Genomic DNA, 16,582 nt, shown 5'->3' with positions numbered 1-16,582 from the left:
AAAGATATATAATATAATATATATTAATAACAAACTTGGCCTAAAACAAACGCTTAAAAACAACAGACACACTCAACGCTAACGATGAGTAGAAGCCAGGTTTTGACTTAACACGCCTACGCTCCGTAACCGGCTCGTAGTCTTCGCATCGTAAATGTTCATTAGTGATGTATCCGAACTAGATGACGACAATCCAATGCTGTCAGGATCTATGATTAATGTTTGATGATTACATTCGAACCATTCCTGAAAATTTAATAGATTTAGTCGGTACTGTTACATGGATAAATACTAGTTTAAAGTAAGTTAATAGATAAATTTTACAGTTGAACTTACATCTATAACCAAACAGTTGTGTTTACATTTTCTTTGACGCGTAAATTCACTGTAGTAAAGTCTCCTTCGTCGATCTTCGACCTCCGGAGGACCATAATTTCTATGTGATTTGAAAATACCGGCTAAATTCTGAAAAAGATTATGTTAGTAATTATATATATTAGTTTACACCAACAATCTCTTAACGTTTCCCTAACTAAATATCAGTTAGAATAAGGGCTCCCCTAAACAATTTTGGTGAAAACAAAATTCGTATTTAAACGAAATTTAGGTATTTGTTGGTGAAAAAGCACATTAGGACACAATATAAGGGTCAGTTGTTACACGCAATTGAAATTTTCCCTTGAAAACCGACAGCTGTCAACTGATCAAAACATTCGATACTCCTAACTTTATCTCTCCTTTACACATGATGTTGTACCTAAATTATAAAAACGTAAAATGACTCCTGTGGTTGAACCACACATGGATTAGGTTATTTTTGTAACAATTCGCCATAGAATACCATAAAGTATATGCGATAGGATTTAATGTAATTGTGAACGACACACCTTGTATTTTCTGGTAGAACTTGCAAAACGAAAAATAGACAAAAAATACTAACATTTCGCATTAGAAACCCAGACATCGTTTTGATCTGTATTGCAGCAACAATAAACATTGTAAATCCTATCCAACCCACAGCACACCACCACATTAAGTTACGATCCCATTGCGCTAACAAATAGGCATTTCGTATCGAGCAAAGCTGAAACAATATTATAATATTAAATTAATAAAGGAAGATGTTTCAAAATGTATATGGAGAGAAAAGAATTAAAACCGTTTTCAATTATCCATTTTTTTTTGTTGTATTGCAGGGTAAAACTTTTATATTGCGTTCAATATGTACTCAATTAAATTAATTGATCCAATTAATTTAATTTATTAATTGATCCAATTAATTTAATTTATTAATTGATCCAATTAATTTAATTGGGTTTTGTTTAAACAACAATTTATCTGTATTTTTCCCGGATTCCTTAGTTTTTTGCAAGGTACTGTACATATCCAGATGATGTACATGGCCCGGATTAGAATATTATAGGTTTTTGTCTTGTATAAAAGTTCTTACAATGCATTTGAATTTTAAGAACTTTTGGGGTTAAACAAAGTAATCAAATTACTGCGAGGTAAAAGCAAACATGCGAATATATAGCCTCCTCAAAACTGGGTTCTTCATAGTAATAAAAATCGTTCAATTTATGAAAATAATGTCAATGTAGGTACTAACGAAAAGCGCGACAGGAACTATTGCCCAAGTTATCGTCCAAAACCTGGTTGGTCTGAACCCTAGCCAAAATTGTACATCAGTACAAAACTTTTTCAATCCATACAACCACATCACTATAGCCACATAAGCGCCACCAAGGTATGGTACAAGGACGTCCAAACCAGCAGTAAATGCTCTCGCTCTATGCATTGTTGTCATTAACTGAAAATATAATAATATTGTTGAAAATAAAACACATATCTAGATATAAAACAAGCCTATCAGAGTTCAAAGAAAAGGGGCTTAATTATGTAATGATGTTGTCATTTATTTCGACTTTGCCGATATTGTCCGAAGCCTCAAAAACTTATGTGAAGCTCCTTATGTGACGGTGCGTCCTAAAGGCGGATCCAAACATTGCAAGGCGTGCGCCGCTAACAATATAACGGGAAAATTATATTATGACGTAAACAAAAAGATTGCATTTGATGACTGTTCGACGTTTCTCTTTTGTAGTTTGCTAATATTTCTAACAGCATCCTGTTATCATACCAATTTTTTGTTTATAATTAGGTATCCATTTCTATGTCTTGTGAAGAAACAATGCATCCGTGACGTGCAAATGCAGGAACGAAGATGGATGTGTTATTGAGTCACTGCTCTTAAGCATTTGATAGTAGTTCAAGTGATGGGCAAATTGTGAAATGCAGTTGTTACTTGGTAAGTGTGAGAGAGGAGTCAGTATTATCAGAGATCGTGGGTTTGGTTTCCAATATATTTTACTGCAAAAGGTATACCAGATACTTTTTTGATAATTAATATGGATGTGTTTCTCCAAGGAAGAAATCCATTGGAGTAAACACAGTAAACTCCATTGGAGAGGCGCGCTCAACACAACTCCACTGTCTCGAGGCTTGTTTCTGTTCATCGTCATGGATGCCTATTGGATATAGGACACAGGTATAATACAAAAATAAATACTTACTGCAAGTAAAGGTATTGAACCCGCAAAACCTATGGAACATAAGAGACCAATCACATAAATGTTTTTGATTGCACGGAACTCATAACTTAAAAACTTCGCTAATATAATCATTAGATTAGTCTGTAACAAAAAAAAAAGCTTTTTATGAGTGAGTCAAAAATCGATATGACGATTTAAAAATAAGGTTATTTGACTTTGGGATAATTTAACGCCCTTTCGGGTTGACGGTTAGCTTAGGCCTGTGCCCAGCTGGTAGGGGAAACAAGAGGTTGATAATGATGTTTCAAAAAGGCAAATGCTGATTATAGTTGTGCCACTAAACCAATTTTATCCACTTGTTTAGAAAGGGTTACTGTAATTGTATAATCTTCTTAAACATTAACATGAATATAATTTTAATGTAGTAATCCTGTTCATTATGGAAAGATTGATAATAAACTAAAAGCATGAGGAACTCACCATGTAAACTAACGTGCCAAACACCACATTTCCATAAAAATAAAATAAATACAACTTGTGAGCATACAAAAATTCCGTGGTCAACGGCAATATAGCGTAGAATAATATATGTGTGCCATATTTTCCTAGAGGTATGTTAACACATTTTAAAGTCACTAAATATAGTATTTTTACTATCCATGATCTCATGAAAGCTAACGATGTAAACACTGCCACGTAAATTACAGATGCAGTATCTACCATGGTGTAAGCAGACATGGCCCCAAAATCGTAGAGACCTAAAAATCCGATGCCGAAAGTATAGGCCACATATTTGACGGATAGCATCTGTAACAATATATTTTTGTATCTATACAAATAAATAAAATTCAACTGTCTGTTTGTTTGTTTTTTACTACATGTACATGAAAGTAGATACCATTACACGATACTAACATTAAAGATCTACGCTCCCCTAATCAGCCCTAGTCGCGACTTCCTGATAGTTTTCCACCACACTCATGCTCCTATTTTACGCGTACGGCGTCGATAATGAATGCATAATATTGATGTGGTAATTGGATAGGTTGACTCCAGTACTAATCTCACATTAAAAACTCATTTGCCACGAAAGATTTATAAACACAGAAAGCCATGCAAAATCTTCGTTTTCTTTGCTGTTTTATAAGCTGAATCGAGCTGAATAAGTTTGCGTAGTCCCGTAAAAAAATATTTTTATATCTATATGTTATGGACCAAGTGATTGACTACTTTCTAAATATCATTATTTATCATAGTTGACAATGAAGGCGCGCTAGGTGCGTGAAGTTAGACTGATAGTGTCAGAAACGAATCGTTATAAATCCGACAGCACGTAGAAATCAGTCGAGTAGCCCGTAGGGGTGAAACGGCCCTCGAGCTGAGGACCAGGTGTTTTTGCATGCTGGCTGACGCGGCTGAGGCTGAAGCTGCGGTCGTACATGTTAAGCCAACTGTGATAAGGTCGCGTGAGACCGAGCCGAAGAGCCGAGACAAGCAGCACCGAAGCCGTGACAGAAGTCAAGCCAACTGTATCTTGCCGTTCTGAGGTGATGTATTGTGATTGTGAGATGTTTTTCTGAGATATGTACTTTAATTGACCATTGATTATTTTCTACCACTTCGTTATTTATGGAACTGCTGCATTCCAAAACCACTATGAACTGTTGTGTGTGTGTTTGTGTCAGTGTCTTATAAATAATCAGGTGTTACGGTTTACAATAATTCGACAGTTTACAATCTCTCGAGATAGATTGTAATCTAACGATGTTTGTAATCTTACGGTGACATATATAAATAACTTTAATAACTAATTATGTCTTAAAGGTCATTGGGCATATCTGACCCGCTTTCTAAAAAGTGGCGGACATGAATCAAAGTAGTTTTAAATCGTGGAGAATGGTATGACGTTTCTTTGAATATAATATTTTATTAAAATTCCATGGAGACGAATGTCCAGGATCGTTTGAAAAATATAAAAGACAAGCAGTTTCAGAGGATTGTACAGGTTGCAATGCTAGTTTTTATTGTTAAAGAATTTTCATAAAGAAGGAAGATGCCAATTCGGATGACCAGGATCTGATGAGGATCTGGAAACCCTGAGAAATCGAGGGCAACTCTTGAATATTGTAGGCACGCATCGAGTCATAACCAGACATGTGAGTGTATTTTTGAGGGTACTGGTAAACAGTGAAGGTTTGGAGCTGATTTGATTATGGAGACTACAGAGAGTCGAGGGAACTCCTGAACGGTATGTTGCAACTACCACGTGTTTGGGTTTATTTTATTCGTATTGGCGAAGACTTTCCACATAGATAGGTTTGACTGCCATTGTGGGATCGATAGCAAAGATCAGATATAGTTATGGGAACTCCTTTACAATTTATAACGTAACCTTGTGTTGGAGCTTATTTTATTTTAGGTGACGAGAATTCACTACTAACTTGGGTTAAAGCAGCCATTGCAGGAATGGGATCTTTTATTTTTGAGGGATTAATCACCTAACGAGCCCCAGTTTCAGGTTTTTTTCGAAACCGCCTGACGACTTGTAGCTGACGAATTGTAACAACGACCTCTAGAGAGTAGGATTCGGGGCTGCTGGCTTTACGTTTCTAGAGCCTTGACAAAAGTATTCTGTCCCTTTCTTTGTTTTATAAAGTGGGCTTTATTTTGTAGCATTTTACAAACAAATCCAACTTCAAACATATAAAAAAGCAACAAGAAAAGAAAAGCAAGAAAGAAATTAAAAAGATGTTAGGTGCATCGGTCTAGAAGTCGGTGTCTAGAGGATGCATCTATATTTATTTAACCACCGAGATCTAGACCGATGCATATAAACAGTTTTCTTGTTGTTTTTAGAAGTTGTTTTTTTTTTTTGTAAAAAGTTTTTATTTTTAACTTTTGTGAAAAGTTCTCGTCAATACGAATAATATAAACACGACGTAACTAAAAACATACCGTTAAGGAGTTCTCTCGACTTTCTCACGTCTCCATCATCAGGTAAGCTCTAAACCTTCACTGTTTGATAGTATCACCAGACATACATCTGAGAATCAAGTTTAAATCCTATGCATGCCTACAATTTCTGATAGTTGCCCTCGATTTCTCAGGATTTCCATCATCAGATCCTGACCTGATGACAATGGAAATAAACGGCGAGTATACTCTTTCACTACAAAGAAATGATTTCTCAAATCCGTCAAACGTGGTCGTTTAAATTCCCCATTGAAATGAGGAAAATATTTGATGTTTACACCTGATTTTCTCTAGATTCCTATGGTTCACATTGATGCGACTAATGCCGTAGTAAATCAGAGCCTTTATCATTATACTGTGCTATATTTCGTTCGTATCCGCCGTGGGTATGGTTTCCATACTAAGGTGCCCAATGACCTTTGAATGATTTAAAATTTTTCACAGTTTAGAGGCCATTATATTTAAGAAGTGTTTGATATGAATTTCACTTTTTATCAAAACTTTAATATCTCTACGCGTTCATGTGATAAAGTTTAAGTAGTAAGTTTATAATTATTAAAAAAATATTTTATGTCATCATCCTCCGAGCCTTTTTCCCAATCATGTTGGGGTCGGCTTCCAGTCTAACCGGATTCAGCTGAGTACCAGTGCTTTACAAGAAGCGACTGCCTATCTGACCTCCTCAACCCAGTTACCCGGGCAACCCGATACCCCTTGGTTAGACTGGTGTCAGACTTACTGGCTTCTGACTACCCGTAACGACTGCCAAGGATGTTCAATGACAGCCGGGACCTACAGTTGAACGTGCCATCCGAAACACAGCCAATGGTGTCTAAGATATACTTAGAAAGTACATACAGACTTAGAAAAGTTGCATTGGTACTTGCCTGACCTGGGATCGAACCCGCGCCCTCATACTTGAGAGATTGGTCCTTTACCCACTAGGCCACCACGACTTTTTAGACTTTTTTTGCTTACATGACATAAAAAAATATTTTATGTCATGTAAGCAAAAATAATATTATTTTAATATTTTATATAACTTCAAATTTATCATTTTCGTAATTTTTCCTTTATCTGTACTATATAACGTTGCTTCGTGCCGAATTTCAAGATTCTGAGTTCACGGGAAGTACCTCGTAGGTTTTGATTCCCTAGCGTGTGACGGAAATTCGTCTAAGGTGTCGGTAAAACTGCTGTATCTTTTGATCGCGTTAACTTAGAAGTTTGATTTTTTCATTGCTTAAAGGGACAATAGACCTAGGTATTTGGTATAAATTTCAATTTGGTACCTTTATTCGTTCGTGAGAAATAAGGTAGTAAGTTTCATTTTATTAAAATATTTTTATTATATTCTATAACAAAAAAAAATGTGATTTTCGCAATTTTTCCTATATTTGCATTATATGACAATGCTTCATGCCAAATTTCAAGATTCTGAGTTTACGGGAAGTACCCTGTAGGTTTTGATTCCTTTGCGAGTGTCGAAAATTTGTTGAAAATATCGACATAATCGGTTGTATCTTTTGATTGGCTTGGCTTAGAAGTTTGATATTTTCACAGCTTAAAGGGACAATAGACCCGAGTATTTCATGTGAATTTCAGCTTGATACGTTCACGCGTTCTTAAGATAAAGGGTCTTGACAGACAGACAGACAGACAGACAGACAGACAGACAGACAGACGGACAACAAAGTGATCCTATAAGGGTTCCGTTTTTTCCTTTCGAGGTACGGAACCCTAAAAATGGACGTAAATAGATGTATACCTTTTTGAATATTACAATCTAACATGAAATTTACAAAGGCTGGCTTTCATTTCACCTAACTTTAAGCATTGCCATCCAACGTGGCAATGCCGCCAGCATATTTATTGCGTACGCTGCCGGGTGACAGCGATGAGGACCAATTTTTGGAAGCTTTTTTATTATTTATTTAAATTCCTTTATTGTCCAACAAACGTGTAAATGAATTGTGAAGGTAACTTAACGAAGACATTATACCAGGAATAATACTGAGTACCTTAGAAGGCTTAGACGATAAAGTTACATATTTGGATAACTCAGAGAGTGAATCTACGTCATTGCTACGACATACTCGTTTACACTCTTAAACTACTTAATGATTAAAGGAAATAAGTAATAAAAATAACTTACCAATTCACTAGGCGTTGAGACGTCAACTATTTGAGAAAAAGCCTCGGTAGCAATATTATTCGTCGAAACAAATATAAACCCTATTACGACAAGTGTAGAAATGGATGTACATAGAAACGCTAATCTAAATATCTGAAAAGTACATACTGATATTAACTTACAACCCAAACTTTCATTGGTAAAATTTTCCATTACATCGGAGATTCCCAGAAAACAATACAAAAGAAAGACAACCTTGTAGTGGTCTACCATTGTTAAGAGGGTTGTTCATTATTAAATTTGGTATTACTGTATTTAGGCTGTGTATTGTGTAGTACCTTTACAACTGTTTCTTCTGTGACAGTCGCAAAAAAGAAAACTAACATCCACACCAGGCCGAGAACAAAAACCCTCGTTGTCAAAGTATTTCTATCTAAAGCACCGAAGGTGGCTCTGGAATATAAACATTATTGGTTACTATTCAATTATTCTTTTTTTAATTATATATTAAGAGCCTGGATGCACCCAAAACACTTTCTTTCTCTCGCAAAATGAGTTGAGTAATCAAAAATAAAAATTAACTAAGTTCTGTATTTATGTTACAGCCATAGTGATTAAATATAATAAGAAAAAAAAACCTTTTTACAAAAAAATAAAACCGACTCCCAAAAACACTGAAAAGCAAAAAAAAACTATTCTTAGGTGCATCGGCCTAAAATTTGGTGCTTTTCAGTGTTTTTGGGAGTCGGTTTTATTTTTTTGTAAAAAGTTTTTCTTATTTTTGGCTTTTCAGTGACAAGTATAGTTGTCACTATCCGCATTAGTGGAAAGTTCTTATCAATTTGATACGAATAATATAAGCCCAAACACAAGGTAGTTTACATATTTGGTTGACGAGTTCCCTCGACCTTCTCTGGTCTCCATTATCAGGTCAGCTCCAAACCTTCACTGTTACAAAGGTCTCGTCAATACAAAGAATATAAGCACAAACACGAGGTAGTTTACATATTCAGTTGTCGAGTTCCCTCGACCTTCTATCGTCTCCATCATCAGGTCAGCTCCAAACCTTATCAGACGTACACCTCATTGTCAAGTTTTTAACCTATGCATGCCTACAATTTTCGAAAGTTGCTCTTGATTTCTCAGGGTTTCCATCATCAGATCCTGACCTGATGATTATGGGACCACCTGTGAGGTATACCCTATTAAACAAAAAAAGAATTTGGCAAATCGGTTGGCCAGGCGTCTTCGAGTAATCCGTGAACAGATACAAAAAAAAAAAAAAAAGATCCCGACGAATTGAGAACCTCCTCCTTTTTGGGAAGTCGGTTAAAAGTAATGAAATGACATATAATATATTTATATACTGGTTAATATATGTCGATCAAGACAAAGAAAATATAATAAAAATGTGCGAAAATTAAAACACCATATAAAAATCAGTCATTACAAACAACTGAAATTCTCCCTTGGAAACTGACAGCTGTCATCTGATCAAAACATTCGATACTCCTAACTTTATCTCTGCTTTACACCTGATCTTGTAAATTATAAAAATGAAAAATTACTTCTGTGGTTAAACCACTGAATGAATTAGGTTATTTTTTTACAATTCGCCATAGAATATCATAAAGTACCTATATGCGATAGGATTTAATGTGATTGTGAACGACACAGCCTGTATGTAGTATTGCTACTAAATAGAAACGTTGGGACTTACTGATAATGAAAGTAAGCTGACGTCAAGGTGAAATTTGTAGTTAAGTTTCTATTACAGCGCACCATTATATCCTTAGCTGATATACAACCATTTTCCTTCTGACATATCGACCACGGGGGAACGTCTTGAAAACTTGCGAGCAAGAATTTTAAGCTGTCAGCTAAATAAGAAGAATGCTGAAAGAAAAAATATATACATTGCAATCGCTCGCATGAAGCATTTCTCCGTGGCCCTCCGGGGGGGCCGATAGCTTGAATACCTACTGGATTCAAGATAAGTACCCATTTATTTATACTTACTAGTACTACAAACAAAGAGGTCTGTAAAAATCGTCCATAAGATATTCCTCTGAGAAGTGGATTCATAAATTTATTGCAGTCAAATCTTTTAGTGTACAGTTTAATAAAACTATCCATGCACATGTACGCTATTCCAAGCGTCATTTCGGATAAGATAAAATCAACAAGCCTAACTGAAAATAAATAATCAAATGTTAACAACATTACTAAGAAGGTTTGTTTATTTTTTTTATTAAAAGCTCCAATAATGTAATTAGCGTTACGAATGTTGCTACTTAGTTAATAAATAAACGACCAATCAGAGCAGTATATGCACCTCTAGTTTTTTGGTGACATTGTTTTAAGCGGGAACAGCCGAACGAGGATCATTGAGAAAGTTGAATCGTTGTGCAGAAAATAGATTAAGAATAAGATTGGTGGCGTGTTGGAACCTACTGCTCGGTGTAATGTAAATTTTTCTAAAGACCTGAGTATAAAGGTGGGCTTGTATTTGTGCTCGCAGTTTACGTTAACCTCATGACGCCCATTAAAGCCATAACCACTAAAGTAATATCAACGAAAATATCGTTTCCCTGACATAATTATTATATTATAATGTAAACAAGTTTTATAATAAAACGCATCTAGGTACCGTTTTCGCACACCTTTGAAAATATATCAAAATTGTAAGCCGAGGCAGCGAATGTGCATGCAAAATATACAAATTGCTTTATACTGCTCCATCGGAAATGCCCCTCGCCGAGAGTGTCCTGGAAAGAATTATAAGAATAAAAACCTCACCCCACAATAACATTATGAAAACTTTGTCCGTAGTCCTTCAAAACAGTGCATTTACAATACATGGTACACTTAGGTCCGTATTACAGAAGGCTACTCAAGTCCAGTTTGATCATAGATATAATATTACTAAACAAGATTGCGCACGCTCAAAATATATATTTACGAAAATGAACTCTATTCTAACGCAATAAGGTACTAAATTGGTTGCATAATACACAGAGGCAAATCCGAGCCGAGAGGGATAGTTCGAACGGAGGCTGTTTGTCTCTTTCTAACACCTTGCCAGCATAAAAAAATGTTGTGATCAAAAGTTTTGTCTTCCCAAAAAACAATTGAATCACTTATATTTTTATCTTATTTTAACAATTGTAAGTCAACAAATTAATAACAATCGCATTAATTTATTCGTATTTATTATTAAAACATTAAACAACATAAATTTTTATTTTGCTTTTTTTTTATTTTCTAGCGGTAACCCTGAACATTCTTGGCGCGTAATCAGCATTTAAAATTTTGTTTATATTTTTTTGTATTTAATCAATTCAAACTATTAAAATGGTGAAAAAGTGTTGCTTTTATACTTGTGAAAGTGAATCCTATGGTGGTTGCAATATATCGTTCCACCGGTAAGCTAATAATAACATTTTCGTAAATCAAACAACTAGGGTGCCCATGAATTCTTGTTATGAGTCAAAATATGGGTGATGGATTTTAAAACTGTTGTACTATTGTTATAGTTTCCCAAAAAAAATGTAGAAAGGCGATATAAATGGCTGAGCAGTCTATATGTGAAGCAAAAATACAAAAAAATCAGTCTGCACTTCGAATCTTTCCGTTTTTATTACTGCTAATTCCCGCTAATTATTAAAAGCCTATATAAGTAGTTTAAGGTCACAAACTGCGTAAGTTAAAACTTCAATACCAATCTGTGTTTAATAATCTTAGCAAACTCGGATTGGTCTCACATAGCTTAATCTCATAGTCACCCTATTAGAAAGGGACAGACGGCCTCCGTACTAACTGTTTCACTCGGCTCGTTTTTTGGTTAAAAATGCGCAGTCCTGTTTACTAATATTATGTCTATGAGTTTGATCTTGAATCACCTGATCGTAGTTTAAATAAAGAATCTGCACTTGAGGAATGTTCTTATTTCAGAACAATAACACCGGTCAACAATTTTTTTTTTTTTTGCGCATGGCTTTTACTTCATTTACTCTGATTATATAAGCCAAGATATATAAAAAAGTGCGATTACAAATCGAAAATATTTGCTTTTTAAGATGTTATAGCGATTTGATCATTTTTGATTTTCACGCACGCTACCGCTGTCGAAGGAGAGGTAAGAGGGCGGGGGGGGGGTAGTGTTTCTTGCGTCGCTCATCGTGCACGACAGTATGTGCTTGCATATTACAGAGGAATAACGTGTTTCATATTTGTTTTCGCTGTATTAACCTGTACAAAATGGCTTCGACAACTTGTAGACGAGACGCTGACTCGTTTTGCTATATTTGTGGCGAATTTATTAAAGTAAGGGAGAAAAAATACGATTTAAGTACAAATTTAAAGATTTGCGAGGCATATCAAGCTTACTTCCATCTACCTGTTAAAAATCAAGACAAGAAATGGGCCCCACATGTGTCATGTAACTATATTTAGGGGTTAACAAGAGAAAATTCTTTTGAACATGCCAGGAAAAGTAAATCTGTTCATTTTTAAATTAAATATTTAAAAAAGAACAGTTTTACTTTTCCATTTACTCCATTTTAAAACTCATACCGTCTTACCACAAAAACTTTTAAACGTCAGTTTATGCCTTGTCTAAAAAAATGACAAATTATGACGTTGACATATGGTTCATTTTGCAGCCAAAATTTTATTAGACAAGTGTAAAACAGGGTTTAAAGTTTTTGTAGTAAGACCCATATTGTAAGAATTATTCATAAATAAATGTTCTGTATGCTTTAATAAATTATCTCTATGTCAATTTTTTACGTATTTTCATTAATGTGATTTTTTCAATTTTTTACACATAAAAGCAAATTCAAAGCATTTTTTTGTTCTTATTCTTATTTCTAGGTGCATTAGCAATAAAAATAAGGTATGTATATCCCGTGCGCAAAAATGCTGTAGACCGGTGTAATTAAACTGCACTCAGCTGAATCGAGATTCAAATCGCGCCTCGAGCAGAGAATATGGTTTGTCTATGCATCCGCCGTTTGTTGCCCGTGGTACTACCAATAGTACTACCAGTAGTACCACGGGCAAATTTTTCTTCCCGTAGTACTACCAAGCGGTCTGGTAGTACCACGGGCAAGAAAAAACTACCCGTGGTACTACTGTCAATATTTTAGTTTTTTTTCAACCCTTTTGTTGTCACAGTTGATTTGACGCATTAGGTGCACTTCTCAAATTATACATCATGCTCAAATGGTGCACTTCGCAACTGGTGCTCTTCTCAAATAAAGGAGATGGCCAAATTTTCATAGAAAAAAAACCCAGAATCGACAGCAATGAAATGGTTACCAATAGGTTCTTTATGATAGACCTTTGATGGTGCCAAAAAATCCAGACTGAAATCCATGGGGTATAGGAGCTATTTCATATTATCGCAAAAATAGATTATGTTGAATATATGTTGATTTTAAAGATTATTAACATCAAGGGACATAAAAAAGCAAAGTAAACTAACATTATACAAGCCACTAGTAATAACCCCATAGTTTCAGAGTTGGCCTGGTGATTAAAAGGTCTTGCATTTAACCACTCCAGATACGATTAAGCACCGACCTTACCTACTTGGAGAGGTTTCGCAGTTCCATGCAACCTTCACAACTGGCTATGAAATGTTTTTGGAGAAATTGTCTTTGAAAATCGCGCCATGTGACATTGTCAAATATAACAAATGACTTAGCAATGTAATCTACGAAAGACTAGGCAGTATGGTCGAAAGACTTTAGCCTGCCCTATGGGCAAAAAAAAAAAAAAAAAAAAAATTAGCAATGTAAAACGGTCCAATCACGAGTCTGCATTCAACTTCTAACGAACATCAAACAGTAAAAGTAAACTTTTTTGTGAACTAAAATCTTGATCGAAAAAACGTTATAAAAAGAGAACCCCATGGTTTTTAGATGATTTGAAATACTTTTTAAAATCCACAAATTATACTGAATCCAATCATACATATGAAGTTCCTGTCGACTCTGGGTGTTTTTTTGGCCATCTCCTTTCTTTGTTATAATTTATTTTGGAGTAGGTGACTCTTTCTTACATATTTTTTTTTTTGTTATTTTTGTATGACTTTTTATATTACTTTTAAAATTTTTCGATTTTTTAATTTTGAAAAATCATGAGCCTAAAATAAATATTTGTATGGGATAAGGGCAGGGGGATGATGATGTATATAAAAATATTTGAAATAAGTTCGGACTTTGACTGTTTGCCTACTCGCTACAGCAGCGTAGCGAGTGTTTCAAAACTTAGAATCCTGAGCGATAGCGAAAGAATCAAAAGAGCACAAGGTGAAAAATCTTTGCACTCGAGTGCAACACGTAACTTTTTATCAATCACCGGAGTTAAAAAGTAAACCTACCAATCTCGGAATTTCGATGCAACTGCTCTCCCCGTGTACCAAGACAGCATAACTTACCTGAGTATTCCAATGTCCAGACGGAAATGCTGACCAAGTACCAGGATAGCATAAAATACATCAAGTAAATCCCACGAGATCAAGGTATTCAATTCTGATTTGTGAAAAAAAAAACTAAGTGTTTTTGACTCTTGTCGATTTTGAGCAATGAAAAATTTCACAACTACCAGATCTATTTACGAAATAGTACCAAAATATATCCACATTAAAAAAATATATATTTCAATTCTCTTTCTAGGATGACAATATCAACTGTGACAACAAAAGGGTTGAAAAAAACCTAAAATATTGACAGTAGTACCACGGGTAGTTTTTTCTTGCCCGTGGTACTACCAGACCGCTTGGTAGTACTACGGGAAGAAAAATTTGCCCGTGGTACTACTGGTAGTACTATTGGTAGTACCACGGGCAACAAACGGCATCCGCCTGTTTTCGTTTATATTATATTTTTTACGCCAACTCTGTTTCAACTTACGCAAAATGAGAATTTAGTTTAACTTCTAATTATTAATGAAATCACACATGTTTTGTATCACCATATCAAGACTAATGTTCTACAAGGGCCTGAAAAAAATAGTAAATAGATAGCTCTTAAGAATTTTTTTATTAACTGATACTTTGTCAAACTACGTGAAATTATTTAAAAGAATTCACTTTACACATATTTATTTCTGAATCATAAAAGTTTTATCTGCATTTTCAGACTAAAAGATTTTCAGTGACAATGGCCATGCTCCTGTTCGATTTGATGCACTCTTCGAGGGACACCATACATATAGACTTTTTGCGCAGAGGACAGAAAACAATAAAGCACGCATGCTGACTATAAATCCAGCAATCAATATGAACTAGGTACAAATTGATATATAATTACTAATTAAAATATCAATTAGTTGAAATCAACTTACTTTAGTTTGTAACATGGTAGAGGAGGATTGTATTAAGCTCGATGATAATTCGAGCATAGCATTTGTTTGACTCATTTTTGCGGATTTTGATTCTTACACTTGCACTTTAGAATTGTATGGCCTAGGTAAACTGAAAATAATTGAACCCAAATTAGAAAATACAGATGAGCTAATGCTACAAGTGGGGCTGGCAATTCATTCGATCGTTCTCATGTTTTCGTTATAAAACCAATGAATCTGTTTTGATGGATGTATGTATTGCAATAAATACAACCGCGGCAAATGAGAAACTTTTAGGTACATGTACCTTAAATCAAGAAAATTCTATTACAATAAAACTTCACTTATAAATAAAATACACAGTATAGACTTACTTCTAACACTTTTCTAAGTTTTTGCCTACGACTAAAAATGCACATAATAAGTATATAGCTTAATTCTTGAATATCGCCGTTCAAGTTGTATCGATATTGAATAATTACAAAAATATTTATTGCCCACGGCTGCATGCTATGTGTCTGTCAAAACCATGTCAAAGTTTTTGTGTATCCTGACATCTGTATCATGTCAATTGGCAAAAAAGTCTAGTATGAGACCTGACAGTAAAGTCTTGCGTATTGTCTATAGTCGTCTTTTAAAGAGGCGCCAATGTCATTTTAACCGTGATCTATTGCCAGATTACCAACAGGCTAAATAAGTTTAGGAAAAAAGAAAAAAGGTCGTCGGGCACCATTAGAGCACCTATGTATGGCATCATAGTGCCCAGTTGATAGTCCCCAGTTATTACACTATTTAAGTTTCCGTGCACCGGTGTATGGTGCACCGTATATGTGTAAACAATCGTTTGTGAACCAAAATAAATAAATAAAATAAATCATACAAACGGCGAAGACGAACAAAATGTAGCACAGAATCAAGATGGCTATTCTCATTAATGTAAGCCACGGAAATTTAGAGAAAATCTATGACTGACCGAATGGAACTAACGCCGGCTCCACACGTTGGCCCCAATATCGGCCCCAACGCTATTCGTCCAACGTGTAGATCTAGAAAATGGCATTGGTCCCAACGTTGGGACGAGCTTTGGTAGTTTGCCGTCTCGTGTCGGTTTCATCAAAGGAATCTGCGCGCCAACGTTCGCGATCTGTCCACACGTTGGCGCTTTGCTCAGTTCTGATACAACACGCAGCGAGTGCGTACGTCGAGTGACAATGGCTTCCTCATCCAGCAAATCGCCACCGGCATGGACATACTCACAGACTCCGTGTTTTATGATGTGTCGTCATCCACACAAAACTGCGCACAGCATCGCAGTTTTGTGTGCTTGCCAAGCAAATTTCTGCGATGTGATTTTGTCCGGCAAACCATACCTTCAAGTGTATCGTTTTTGTGGCCATGGGGCATGTTGATGAATTTGGTAGAACAGGTGCGGCAGCAGCGGTCAAGCTTACGGTCAAGGCGCTAGAGAGGCGTAAGCCGCACAAGCCGCGCACGCACCCGCCACTTTGTTCCAGCGCAGCATCCTTCGCCTTTAGCTCCAAGCTATATTGCTTTATCATATTTATACATA

General features: G+C 35.5%; 1 protein-coding gene across 2 annotated transcripts; it reads right to left on the bottom strand.

The window, feature by feature from the left end:
- On the bottom strand, window positions 1-15,968 carry LOC124645420 (sodium-dependent nutrient amino acid transporter 1-like). Of its 2 annotated transcripts, XM_047185225.1 has the most exons (13): window positions 15,387-15,968; window positions 15,013-15,142; window positions 10,310-10,427; window positions 9,679-9,851; window positions 9,380-9,555; window positions 7,998-8,112; window positions 7,681-7,812; window positions 3,033-3,359; window positions 2,574-2,693; window positions 1,610-1,810; window positions 941-1,084; window positions 337-465; window positions 1-246 (listed from the first exon to the last, which is right to left on the bottom strand). In XM_047185225.1, exons 2-13 carry the CDS (start codon window positions 15,085-15,087, stop codon window positions 79-81), a joined length of 1,878 nt encoding a protein of 625 aa, XP_047041181.1. In that variant the 5' UTR covers window positions 15,088-15,142; window positions 15,387-15,968; the 3' UTR covers window positions 1-78. The 2 variants fall into 2 exon arrangements, with proteins under 2 accessions (XP_047041181.1, XP_047041182.1); XM_047185226.1 differs by lacking the exons at window positions 2,574-2,693; window positions 3,033-3,359.
- Window positions 15,969-16,582: the final 614 nt, after the last annotated feature.

The sequence above is a fragment of the Helicoverpa zea genome, chromosome 31 (assembly GCF_022581195.2).
Source record: "Helicoverpa zea isolate HzStark_Cry1AcR chromosome 31, ilHelZeax1.1, whole genome shotgun sequence".
In the NCBI taxonomy this organism is placed as follows: domain Eukaryota; kingdom Metazoa; phylum Arthropoda; class Insecta; order Lepidoptera; family Noctuidae; genus Helicoverpa; species Helicoverpa zea.
The sequence above is the reverse complement of the archived record's forward strand: the minus strand, read 5'-3'. Positions and strand labels throughout refer to the sequence as shown.